At 41.6% G+C, this 14,181-nt stretch overlaps 1 protein-coding gene across 1 annotated transcript in view; it reads right to left on the bottom strand.

The window, feature by feature from the left end:
* Positions 1 to 14,181, bottom strand: part of VPS50 (VPS50, EARP/GARPII complex subunit) — a 147,074-nt gene that overhangs the window by 55,012 nt on the left and 77,881 nt on the right. Inside the window, exons 11-12 of the mRNA XM_018557585.1 lie at positions 11,393 to 11,491; positions 4,072 to 4,212 (exon numbers count right to left, since the gene is read on the bottom strand). Coding sequence (XP_018413087.1) covers positions 4,072 to 4,212; positions 11,393 to 11,491 — 240 coding nt within the window. The remainder of the gene's footprint in view (positions 1 to 4,071; positions 4,213 to 11,392; positions 11,492 to 14,181) is intronic.

Genomic DNA, 14,181 nt, shown 5'->3' with positions numbered 1-14,181 from the left:
AAATGCTTTTGCATACATCTACTGCTTGCTAGCCTTATATATATGCAAAAACACGCTAAGGGTTTAATAACCCTTTAATATGTATGCTACACAATCATAAACAATATTCAAAAAATAAATAAATGATTAATTGGCGGCCTGTGGGCAAAAATGCACACGGCTGTCCCATCATGCAAATAAAATGACTGTTTAGCTGTAGTAACAATGAATACAGTTCAATTAATTCTTCAAGGTCCCCGGGGTCTGCGGAGTGTACAGACCTTGATTTGAAAGAGACAAATTACTCAAACTGAAATCTAGTGGTGATAATTATGGAACACTTAGAAAACGAAGAAAAAAAGGGTTTTCATAATTAGGTTTAAAAAAAGACACAATAGGCTTTCCAGCTCCATTCAGGAACGTATTAAGTTGATGTCCTGGTGGTATTTATTCCCAGTCAGACTTAAATGTTTTTCTACCTGCTGGTAGTCTTTTACATGTGTGCTGGAAATGCCCTCCGATTTGTACTTTTTGGGATAACGTGCTTTGTCTTTAGACCTCTGCTTACTTGACGGATGTTATGAACTCCCCTCGCCTATCTTTGGTGACTGTTACCTGGGGCTATCTCTGCTGCCGAAAGAACGATTCTTAGATTCTTCCTTTTTGCAGCTATATTAGTGATTCCTCGACACTGGAAACCGACTCCTACTCTATCCATGGTGGAATTGCTGGATGCTCTAAATGGCTTAATGCGAATGGAGGAGATGGTGGCTATTGATGAGAATAGGATGGCTTTGTTCTTCAATATGTGGTCTGCATGGATCCTTTATTGATTCTCAAACCTTTTCTAGATCAACTCAACACTCTCTTTATCACTGTATGCTAAGGAGGCCCATAGACACTGTTGGCTATGTGACCAATGGAGCTGGTAGTACTGGTATCGTATAGATGCTGCAATAGAAAGCTCTCCTTTTTTGGTTAAATAGTATTACCGTTATCATATCCCTGGCGGGTAGGTGCTACAATATGTAGTCTGCATGGATCCTTTATTGCGATTCTCAAACCTTTCCAGATCAACTCAACACTCTCAATCACTGTATCTTAAGGAGGCCCTTAGACACTGTTGGCTTTGTGACCACCGGAGCGGGTAGTACTGGTATCGTATATGCTGTGATAGAGAGCCCTCCCTTCTTTGGTTTAATGGTATTACCATTATCATTTCCCTGGCGGAAGTTACTGAGAGGTTACTTTCTACATTTTTTCTTCTCTTTTTCCTTCTTAGTTGTTTGCCGTTCATTCTTACGCTGTGTCTTTCTTTTAGTGCCTTTCCTTCTTCCTCTCCCTTCATCCCCCTTTCCCACATTGATAAGTTCTTATATTTATAAAAAGGTGCCTTCAAGTATAGAGTAGTGAGAGGACTAATTATTTTTACTCTGACTGATATATTGTTATTAGGGATGCACTGAGACCGGTATTTCGGTATCGAGTACCAATATTTTTTCTCCGGTATTCGCTGATACCGGAAGTCCCATTAAGGAAGCCAGGCAGCGTGGTAATGACTCGCCACTTGGCTTCCTGATTAGCCGGGAGGCGTGTAAAGACTCGCTACCCGGCTTCCCGATTAGTCACCAGGTGATGAGGGAACATGAAGCCGGCTTCCCAACCAATCAGGAAGCCGGGCAGCGAGTCATTACATGCTGCCTGGCTTCCTGATTGGCTGGGAAGCCGGCTCCATGCTCCCCCGTCACAAGTGATGGGGGAGCATGGAGCCGGCTTCCCGGCCAATCAGGAAGCCGGGCAGCGTGTAATGACTCGCTGCTCGGCTTCCTGATACCGGAAGTATCGAGCTAGGCATCAGAGCTTTAGGGGGAGTGCAAGTACTCGCCCAAATACTCTGCATCGGTGTTACTAGTCGGTGATACTAGTATCGCTGCATCCCTAATTGTTATTACTGGATTTTTTGGTCGCTCTCTGTACGTAAATGCTGAATGTTATTTTTGGAATATGTTTAATAAACTTAATGTGAAAGGAAAAAAAGTCCATCGAGTTCAACCAACTGAAAAAAAAATAATAAATAAATTGAAAATCTCCATATACAGGAACCCACAGCTGATCCAGAGGAAGGCAAAACCCCTTTCTTTTAAAGGACAGTCCAAATTGCTCCAACAAAAAATCCTTCCCGAGCCCCTAAGGCAATTGGATATTCCCTGGATCAACAATCTCTGGTGTTATAGGATAATGAAGGTTTAAAGTTGTCAGGAAAAAATTGGGTCAAGGTTATTTTTTCCATTTGATTAAAAAAAAGGAAGAGAAAGCGTTGACTCCCACGTACTCCCAACACATGGGTGGAAAGATTAAGTGCAACAGCTAAAGCTATATCTGAAGTGTAGAATATTCTCTAGGAAAAAAAAAAGTTTCAACATAAGGGTTTTATTTAGTAAAAATCTAAATATGCAAATTGCAGCTGCTCGCAGCAATCTGTCATAATTCTGAGAGGGTGATCAATTTAATTTGCCTGTTTCTGTAAGTGGGAGAACTTGCACAATTGGTGGCTGACTAAATACTTTTTTGCCCCACTGTACATAGTTGGTGTCTAAGGTCCCTGCCACACCATCAAGAGTGCGTTCCAGTGCGATCTGCAAAAAATGCTGCAAACACTATTTTTTGCAGATCACACTGAACCGGAATGCAGGCACTAATGTGTCACGCGTTCGGTTACCGGGGATCGCACGTCAGGCGGAAGGCGTGGCTCTGGTGCCATTGAGTTCAATGAACCACCAGGCCCCCTCCCACCCCCAAAAAACTGAGCTGGCCAAACGCACTGGAACGCACTCCTGATGGTGTGACTGGGCCCTGAGCAAGCAAAATTGTGTTTTTCAGTATATTCTACAGAAACAAGTTTACAATGTTTCTAAAATGTTAGTCTTTGCAAATTGTATCTGTTTGTGTCTTTGCTTGTTTACTTTACAAATACCCCCCAAAGGTTGTCTCATGACCCTTACTATCATGATTAGTTTTGTATACGTGCAGGAATTTTATTGGTTTATGCTCTGCCACCCCCCCTTTTAGTTTCACATATAACCTTTTGTTTTAACAATAAACCTTTGCATATAGAGTGAATACAAAGTATTCCAAAGTACTTATCTGAAGCTGGCAGCACGATCGAATCCCAGGGAACCTTAACGAGCCAAGTCCTACCAGGGGTCGTGGGTTCGAGGCCCATGAAGGGTTCCAGTCCCTTCAGAGTCGCTTTCCTGAGGGACCCTAACAAATGCTAGCTAAATGGTCGCTGTGGATTATTGCACTGTGCACAACTCTTTAGAATGACAAACGCTGCTACAACACTAAATAAGCTTACAAAAGCTGACCCCCCCCCCTCCCCCCCCTGTACATATGAGAATTACAAATAAATTACAGATTGTGAAGCCCATTCATAAAATGTGGGAAGAAGTTTTGAGAATGCAGTACTTCCTGCAGTACACTCTGCCTAATGCAGCAGAGAGAACCCCATGGCTGGAGAAGACTTGGTCATGTGATTCTGACAGGTCATGTGGTCAGGCTCTTTATTTTTTGATCTCCCATTCTTTTGAATCATGCTCATCTGGCTTTGGAACACCCCGTGCTATATAAATGTGCAGAGCTCTTTTTCTTTTTAAATGGGCACGGTACGACAAGAACAATGTACCCATTTGTGTTGCTTTCCTTGTATTGTTTACTTGATTATTATATGTGTAGTGTCACTTTAAACTTTTTCATTTGATTTTCCTTTTTTCAGCCTTTTTTTTTTTAATGGCTAATAGGCTAATGTTGGGCATTTTTTTGCGACAAGAACAGGTCTGGGATAGATGAATGGAGCCATGACCCTAAGGAGCCATTTTAAAACCACTGCTCCTTTTAAAAGCAACAAAAACACACATTCGCCGTTGACTCCAATGGATTTATCCAAAATGGCAAATCTGTGCTCACTCCCAGTCCAGATCAACAAGTGGTTTTAGAGAGATTTTTTTTTTGTGGTAGAACACGCAGGGTGAACATTCTGCACCAATTTCTATGTAGCTATAAGAATGCCGATAACAATGGGATGATACATACCATGCAGAGGTCTTTGTAGGGCAGTTTCTGAAACTTGGTATCCGTATTTCCGGCACACAGCTCCACGTAACCCAGAACCACCTGAAACACGGTGTTGTGGATGGCTTGAGTGAAGTGCATGTGCAGCTGGTCCATTGCAGTCTAAAAAACAAAAGACGCCAGAATCTTAAATACCCTCAAATGTGCCAACCTTACCAAGCACACGACCTATCTTTATAAAGGTCATTAAAACCATTACCATACTTCTTAAAGTATACTTTTCAGTGACTTTACAATGAATACATTCCTGACATGTCACATTAAACTACAATAGTATAATTTTTCAGAACAGCTCTACCTTCGATCATTAACAAGCTCTCCTTTACACCAAGCCCAGTGACTTTGTTTAGGCTTAGATGATATCATCAGTCTGCTGCAGTCAAAATGAAGCATTTCCTCAGTCTCCTCAACACCTGCAATGTTCTAACTTTGAAGCAAGTCACAAGGCGAGAGGCTGCTTTAGGGACTGTTATGCGTCAGACATTTGTGAATTGTTATTGGCTGTTGCGGTGATCACACAATTAGCAGCCTGTCCTTCTGGCTTCCAGGGACTGTCGGTAACAATACAGTTACAGTCTGTGGATGCGCTACAGTATATATCGCTCTCGACACAAACTAACAATATATATATATATTATAGAGCAGCATGGAAAAAGGTCCCAGTGACTGGTCAGCATGGTCATGTGACTGAGCTGACCAATAAGATTATCTGTTGAGCCTTCTTTCTTGTAAGGCAGCATCACAGGGGAAAGAATGGGTTCTCCGCGGTCAGTACTGTGACATGGCCAGTATGTTGCTACACAGCCTCTGGGTCTGCATAGTAAAGTTTAAGTTCCCCGACCATTATACTGGTTGGTTTTCTTTTAAAAGACAAAGGGGAAGGAAACAAGAGAAGTTCATTGTTAGGGTTTATTCTACTTCTATACTACTACTGTTAGGGTTTACTATACCACTATAAAAACAGGTGTTTCATATTTTGGAGCCTTTTAGTGAATTTTTTCAAGTAGAAATCTCTTTCTTTTAATGTCTGAACATCAGATTCTCTTTAGAATTTCTCTTTAGAATCTCATCGACTCTGCAGCATTGTCTAAGCTGTGGCTTCTATAGAGGAGACACGGCTCACTATGCCTTCACTAATCCCAGGGAGACATTCAGTCATACATCACTGGGAGCTGAGCATCAAAGTGCTCCTCTCATGTGGACAGGCATTTTTAATTGGATTCACACAGGTGTGAGCAATTGATCAGCCATTGCCATTTATTTTCCAATTCAGATATTCTTATCTTCTCAGCACAGGTCTGTGTACTCCTTGGGACTGGTTTGCATATAAAATATCAGTCTGCAGTTGTCCTCGATAAACACAGGGCAGTGGAAACAAAGGTCCCAACGTTTCACATGGCCAGAGACAGGTGCCATATATAGCAGTGAAACACAATAACGTCCAAGTTTATATTTAAAGTGACATTAAAGTCAAAATCCCCCCTAATGCTGCTTTATGGACTTACCTTAAAGTGACAATAAACCCTCAGATTTTTTAACATAAACCAATACTGTAATGTGTGCCTTACCGTAATCCATGGTTCTTTCCCTTCTCTTTGCTGCTCTTCCTTTTAAATCTGTATCTGTTCTCATGCTCTGCAGAACTTCTGTTTTGCAGCAGACTGCCTTGTCTCTGGAATGGATACATGGTGTCTGTGTGTACGTTTGTAATCTGAGCCAGCACTACAGGAAGAGGCCCTGAGCTGAAAAGGGAAGTTCTCCCAAAGCATGAGAAGACATGAGGATTTAAAAGGAAGAGCAGGAAAGAGAAGGGAAACAACCATGGATTACAGTAAGGCACACATTACAGTATTGGTTTATGTTAAAAAATCTGAGGGTTTAATGTCACTTTAAGGGCTGCACAGTCAGGAGTCGCCAAGGTGTGCACCGATCGTGCTGTGGGTGTTATTATTTTCTAATGGCACCCCCAGTTGCGCCAGGTGCACCGCGCGGTTTCCCACTGCAATTCCGAACATGATCACTGCTAAAACAGCCCTGCGTTGTGTATCGCAAAAAAAAAAGGTACTTATACCTTTTTTTCTGCAATTGCCGCGTGGATGTCACCCCATTGAAATCAATGGGGACACGCGGCAATCGCTGCCTGCATTGTGCAGGACCACACGATGCGGGATTGCGTAGGTCTGCACTGGGCCTAAATGATGCTTCTTAATCCGATCATCATCTTCTTTCCAGTAGTTTTCAGGAATCCCTCCAGCGCTGTTGCCGGTCTCTGATCCAGCGCTGACAGCTGTGTCTTCCTGTGCACGGAGTCTGTGCGGGTGCACGCTGCCGAGCTGCTTTCATTGACTTACCGTGTGTCTCTCTTCTTCGCACAGCCGAAAATCTCTACTGTGCATGCGCCTGACCCATGATCCTTCACGGCCGCTAGAGAATCTTCAGATCTTCGGATGGGAGCGAGCGGCGGAGACACAGGTAAGTTTTCACCTTTTTGGTAACTTTTTTTATTTTTTTGAATGTTTTTGCATATATCAACTGCTTGCTAGAAGTAGATATATGCAAATAAAAAACGAAGGTTTAATTCTCCTTTAAGTTCTGTTAGTAATAAATCGCAGACATTTACTGTCTGGGAGAAAAGTGCAAACTGAGCTTTAGGTTTACCAATGATGATTTCATTTAATAGCTTTAACAGTTCCACATAATACACAGACCAACCCACATTGGTTCCTTTCCCCAAATACAATTTAAAGTAGAAGTTATTGTAATTACAAAAATCCATATATCTGTATAGAAGGAGCCACATGTCATTCGAGTCTATAGAGGCGTTAATGAGCAGGCAGCCCGGCATCTAGTCTCTAGTGAAGTTATCCTTTGGAGTGTATTTTAACCCATTTTCAGACCACGTTAGCCATGTGGCTAGTGAATAAAGTTAAGAATGGTCCATATTTTGTAGCATTGCAATTACTGCAAACACCTAAATATTGTATCTTCTTTAATGTTTAATGAGGTTACATGTTCACTCTTTAAATGCCCTCCCTACCCCATGTAAGCCACCTACTAAATAGTTACCATCACTCCCGAATTCTTCAGTATGCAGCCATGCCCAAAGCTGCACAACCTTTGTTTAAAGAAGTCTTGACAGCATCCAACTAGTACTGCATTTGCAGGTTATTTAGCCCATTAATCTTTATGGCAGCAGCCATAATATTTGGAATGTCTGGGAGCTGCCACGAGTATGGACCAGCCATAGTAAATAAATAGGCTGTGTGACAAGCATAGGTAGGAGGGGCTGGACACTGCTGTACCAGGCAAAACTGCACAGTGAAAAACTCGGGAGTGGGGCTAAAGGTTAGTACTGTGGTAGATGTAAGGGAAATCTTTAAAGGACAACTTCACTATGCCTGTGTTGAGCTGCTTCTGAGAGATGAGCTTATCAGTTTGCTTCATCTCGGTTCATTGTCCAAGCAAAGACTAGGGGAGGGCAAGACCTTGTTAATAAACTTGGCGTTTGCCCTGGCACAGCCCTGTGAGCTGTGTATATTTCACAACTGAATAGAGAGAAATGTAATCATCCGACAGGTAAAACAGCTTCTTGTATGTATTTTATCTGTGCATTTAGCTATTCAGCTTAAAAGCAACTCTGTAAAAAACAAGAATTTTACCTACTAATCCCTTGCAGACAGATCCAATCTCTGCTCCCTTGCAGACCTAAAAGTGCAGCTGGAATCTTTAGCATCCAACATTTCCTGGTGTGTCAGGTGTCTGAATTCCCCGCAGTGCACTATGGCTGCACCTGCCGGTCACTGCATCATTAGTGTGTCCCTGGGGTTGTAGGGACATACCACTGACGTAGCAGCCAGCGAGTGGAAGTGTCAGATGCTGAAGATTTCAGTGGCGTTTTTAGAGTGAATTTTGCTGCCTCGGGACTGGTGAGTAAAACTGTTCTTTTACAAGCTGCTTTATTTTTTGGCAACAAACTTGCCCTAAGAAACAAAGAAGGAAATTGATATACTTTCAGACAAACAGATCGTTTCAACTACGAAATGCACATAAAACCACTCTGGCATTAAAAACTTTTTACTGTGTAATGATGAGCAAAGTGAATACTAAATTTAATTCCATAACGTCACTGCATTTCTTCAGCAGAATAAAACTGAGTTGGCCAAATTAAAGTAGTTGAAACAAACTTTAATGGTGGCTTTTATGCTTGAAATGTTCATTGCCAATCTGGTTCACAATCATGCCTTGTTAAGATTCATTTTAATTACTTTTTTTTGTACTTTTCTGATCATTTTCATGTTTAAATGGAAACTTTTTAGTGCTCAGATCTTTTTTTATAAATCATGTTTATTTTGCGTCTAACGTGTAAAATTCAATAAGCAGCTCTTACAATTTACCAAAATTGCCTCGAGTTGTTCTTGGTACAATACTGTAACGTAATAACAAGTAATGACATCAGGTGCCCAAAAGGAAGGTCAATATACAGTATAATAGAAAAGAACATGCAGTGTGCTTGCTGAGATAGTGTAGTTCACTAATAAAACTGTGGAGGACAGATCCCGAGGGATGAGAGAAGTAGATATAGGTCAGTCTCAGTGAATATGATAGAATTGTCGGCTCAGGATAGTAGGCAAAAAGAAATAAAAACCAGGATACGTAACTGGCCTCCTGGGCTGTATGCAGGTAGAGTGTGTGGCTTTTCTGTGCAGCCATTTGGCAACTTCCTTAGGTGTGTTGAAAAAAAGGATGATTTGCCCTCTGCCACCTTCCACAGCTTTGCCATACAAAGCATGGAGTATGATATCTCCGAATCACTTTGTGGCAGCAAGAAAGGAGGGACATTGTTTTTAATATCTGTGTTGAAGTCAGGGAAGATCGTAATGTGGTCGCCATTAATGTTATCCTCACTGGTAGTATGTGTAGCTTAAAAGAACTGTATCCCTGAAATTAAGCAACGGGGCAATGATGGACCAAGGGCTGGTCCCAGGCGATGGTGGTTATGGTCGTATGCTCGATTACAAAGGTGGTTCAGGGAGGGCAGGGGGGACTCCAACTGACTTACCTGTTCCTGGGTTTGTAGGGTCAGGGGAGGGTGCACCTGAAGACACTGAGTCATCAGAAGAGGAGTCAGAGCGTACAGACTGAGGTGAGTTCACATGTGGGGCAGAGCAGGCGGCACTGCCATGCTACGGAATCTCAAAGTGGGCCAGATTCTCTGCCAAAGAAAAAAGGCACAGCGCTCTCATGGAGGTGTGGGGAAAGATTCTCTGCCAGCCTTAATGGACAGCCTTGGCCAATTTACTTATAATTACGTATACTATATTTAGAATTATGTATACTATATTTATTTGCTGCTGAGCTATGTCGACCATTCCTGTACCATACTTGTCTAACTGTTCAAAAATAATAATAACAAAAAAAATTATAATAATAGTTGGAAGTCCTGAAGAAGAGGATGCAGATTACCGAAATGTGCTGGCTTCCTGTATGTTTAACCTCCTTGGCGGTATTCCCGAGTGTGGCTCGGGGTTAATTTTCAGTACCATAAGCGCTAACCCAGAGCCACACTTGGAAATACAGCGTAGCGTCTCTTACCTTGTTCACGAGCCCCGCTGTGTCCTCCGGCCAATGCCGGCATCCGTCTTCTGGGTTCCGTCCCTTGCAAGCGTCGCAGGGGGGGCAGAACCGGCGGGAATTTTAAAAGTAAAAAAATATTAAATAATCAGACCGCCAGGGAGGTTAATAAACGTATTCAGTCGTTCTCAACAGTCAGTGTCTACTTTGAGCCTGCGTTGGATGAAGATATTGCCCCTCCAGTTAGAGTGGAGTGCTTGTGACTTTCTATTACATTTATACAGAAGGCTGATGGCATCAGTTCACCCTAGGCAAAGTCATTGCAACCAAAGGGAGAGCTTTTTAATAATATAGGTACTGAATTAAAAAAAAATTATACTGGGATATATTAGGAAATTGTTTGTGTCAGTAAAGGTACTGAGAGGTGCAAAAAAAAATAATATATATATCTATCGATCTATCTAGATCGATAGATAGAATGTGTCTACTGTGCCTGCATATATAGAATAGGAAGTAATACTGTGCCCATCACAAAACTGGTACCGAGCAGAACTGGGCATATATATATACAGAATAGGAAGTGGTTCTGAGCTACACTGTATACATATATGAAGCAACTGTTTACAGTTTTGTTAGCTCTCACTAGTGCAAGATGAGATACCAGACACGGTTGGAAATTTTTTTTGTTTACAAAAGTTCATATCCATGCAGTATGTAATTTGAATTGTAGATTGTTTCTTCGCTGGAAAGCTCCAGCATGCTGATTGAAGACAGAGTCAGGAGAAGATAATTTTTCAAAGTAATTTATTAGGGGAGAGCTTGAGAAGCCAAGGAACGATGATGTGATGCGTCACCGAGGCTTTCATATACTGGATAGCTGAATGGAATAATGTATGCTCTGGGGTAAAACAGAAAACTCTAAACCAAGAAAAATTGACTGCGGTTGATCTGCCTACAAAACCTTCCGAGCCCAGCTCCATGGCTGTGATTCTAATTTTTAAGCTCTCATTCACGTAGGAAGTCCGTAATAACGTCATTGTCAATAGGACACCTGGAACAGGGCTGCTTTGGCAGCGCTCTTATTTTCTCTCCATAAATGACAACAGATTGCTGAGGCTGAATGGTGATTAAGGGCTCTGTTTATAAACTTGATTTGCTGTGAGATTCACATTGCATGTTTGCTGGACATTCATTCGTCTTTTTACAGCATTCAGTAACCATTTTTAAAGAGAACTCGCCCAATTCACCTATCACTTTCAAAGAGGATTTACCCATCAACATAAAACATCAGAGAGAGATTCCAATTACAGTGCCTTGCAATAGTATCCAAAGCTCAGCAAGATTTGAATAAGAATACACACGCTTCTTGTATTTAGACAGCTTTAAAATGGCTACAGTGGCTTTAAAATTGCAATTGAAGATTTAAGGAACAAATAACAGGGCTGTTTAGATATCGGTCTCATGTTTACCTTTAAAGTAAGCTAAGCGAGCTTTATGACTTCAGCACAGCCAAAATGTTTCCTGAACTTAATAAGCAGACCACTGATTGGATTTCCTGCTCGCCTAAAGCTGCTCTTTAATATAAGCCCAGAGGCTTCCAATTCCATGAAGATATCACAAGCTCTATTTGCAGGTTAATATTATGCAGTGCCCAGTGGTCCAATTAATTTTCACTAATTGACTCTGCGCTCTCTGTGAAATGTCACCTTACCTGTGTCTTCCCCAGTAGTCTGTACGCCTGCTGCACCTTCGTGTAATGAGCAACATCAAAGTTCTTGCAGATCTTAGCCAGTGCGACATCCAATTGTTCCTATGTAAAAGAAAAATATACATTCATGTCAGTATGAATTTATTGACAGTAGGAAGGCCACCATTAAAGCAGAACTCCAGCCTGAGAACCCCCAAAAAATTTTGAGAACCCCAAAATTAATCAGAGATCAGCTAAAAGCTTTTGCTGTGAAGCGATTACATTACCCTATCGCTTGCGAACTTACATAGTTACATAGTATTTGAGGTTGAATAAAGACACAGGTCCAACAAGTTCAACCTTTGTGTGTCTGTGTGTGATTGTGCATGTGTGTACATTGTTTTTAAGTGTACCTGTACCCCTGTATGTTGCAGTCCCTGAGGAAGGTATCTAAATGTTTTTTGAATGATTCAATACTCTTTGCTGATACCAATGCTTGTGTCAGAGTTCAAAAATCAAACCACTCTGACTGAGAAGAAGCCCCTACGCCCTTTGTGGTTAAATCTTTTCTCCACCAGTTTTAGATGGTGGCCTCTAGTCCTTGTTAGGGAGTTTACAGTAAAAAGTTTATTGCTGATGTTGCCATCACCACTAAACATTTTGTACATCAATATCATGTCCCCTCTCAATCTCCTCACTTCCAGCGTGAACAAGTTAAATTTAGTAACCTTGTCTCATAGCTTTGGTCCTCCATTCCCTTAATTAGTTTAGTTGCCCTTTTCTGGACTCTCTCCAGCTCCAGGACATCCTTTCTGTGGATTGGTGACCAAAACTGGACCGCATACTCCAGATGAGGCCGAACCAGCGATCTATAAAGTGGCAAAATGATTGCTTTGTCTCTACAGTACATTCCCTTTTTAATACAAAACAGTACTCTGCTCGCTTTGTTTGCTGCAGCCTGGCACTGCAAGCTATTATTCAATCTGTGGCCTACTATGACCCCCCAATCTTTTTCCATTTCAGACTTCCCTAGTGGAGTTCCCATTAATGTGTATTCCGCTTGCCTGCTTTTAACCCCAAAATACTTTACTTTAAATTTTTCAACATTAAACCTCATCTGCCAAATAGTTGCCCACTCCCCTATTTTATCCAGGTCCTCCTGTAATGTTATAATGTCTAAGTCCGTGTCTATTACCCTCCCAATTTCAGTGTAATCAGCAAACACAGAAACATGGCTATTCACACCCTCCCCGTAATCGTTAATAAACAGGTTGAATAACATGGGGCCCAGCACAGAACCCTGGGGCACGCCACTCTCAACCATAGACCAATCTGAAAAAGCCATCAATCAATACTCTCTGGACATGTTCCTGTAGCCAGACTTGCTTTCTACTGGACGACAGGGAACTTCATCTAGCCTCCTCATCAGCATCCTCCCTGCCACTGATACACCGCCTGGAGTCTATTAGGCCGGTGATGTCATTGGTTGGTGGGCAATACATTCAGCGATCTGTTTGATGTCTTAGAAATGCCCACTACCTATGACAGGAGTGTGCCCTGGCAGCTAAAGGTTTTCAACTGGGACTCCTGCTAGGATAGTGGAGTTTAAAGGGTATCGATGGTCAAAAAGGAAAAATAAATATATATTTCTGTATGAAATTTCCATCAATTCTATCCCACTCTTGAACCATGTTGATCTAGAAGTTTACCTATTTCCAAACCTTTCTATTTAGTTAAAATAAAACCATTAAAACTAATTTAAGTGAACACAAACACAATATAGTTCACATATTTTTTTTGCAAAATTTTAAAGCCAAGACTGTGTTGAATAAATAGATATCAAATATGGTCAAGCCTTTAAATTGCATGTGTAATAGAAAAAAGTTACGATACTCAAAATTGTCCATAGGCAAAACTTATATCCTGGGACTACGCATGTTTAGATATGTGCATGGGCACAGGGGTCACGTAACTCTTTTTTTCTGTATTTTTTTAATCAACTTTTTGTTATTACTTCTTTTATTTATGTACTTACCTCACTTTTTACTATCACAGGGGGGGCTAACAGGTGCCTATATAATAGCATAGTGTTGGTGATAGGACCTCCTAAGGATCAGGATCTATTAGGGGTCTCCCCTGCACTGCTTCCAAACAAATCAGTTCAGACACCAACCTAGTAGAGGTGATGGCTATAAGAAACATAAGTTAGTGTGAAGAGATGGCTTTTTCTAGTGGGTTCAAACAGCAGTTTGAACAGATGGGGGAGATACAGTACATGGAAGACCCCTTGTACAATTCCTACAAGCAATGAGTGAGAGACCAAATAGTGCTGAGAGTCAAAGGCTGGTTCAGTCCCAGCTGCAAGGAGAGAATTTATGGTAGGGATGAACTCCTAAAGTGGAAGCACCAAACGTCCGATAAAAACTCTTGCAGGAAGTAGCCTTTAGCATCATATGAATCACAGATGCAGAGCTTATCCTATCTCATAAAACCTGGGCTTCAACAACCATATTGAGACAGCCAGCAACAGAGAAGAAGGATGGTAAATTGGTCGTTGGGACAAAAGATCCTGACTATCTGGAAGATAGGACATCATCCTCCTGCCAAAAAGATCCCAGGGAATGGTAAGTATGCAAATCCTTGCAAGAAAACACTGTAGCAGAGTGCTGGAAGAGTCTTCTCAGAGAGGTTTGGAGTACTATACATTCCCAAGATCTTGCCAGATGGATGACATCACACTCGGGAGGAAGTCGGTTGATTGGTAGCTATAATATCTAACTTCCCCACCCCCCCAGAGCTTTCTTTTTTTAAAG

Source organism: Nanorana parkeri, unplaced genomic scaffold (genome assembly GCF_000935625.1).
Source record: "Nanorana parkeri isolate BGI_ZX_2015 unplaced genomic scaffold, ASM93562v1 scaffold291, whole genome shotgun sequence".
In the NCBI taxonomy this organism is placed as follows: domain Eukaryota; kingdom Metazoa; phylum Chordata; class Amphibia; order Anura; family Dicroglossidae; genus Nanorana; species Nanorana parkeri.
The sequence above is the reverse complement of the archived record's forward strand: the minus strand, read 5'-3'. Positions and strand labels throughout refer to the sequence as shown.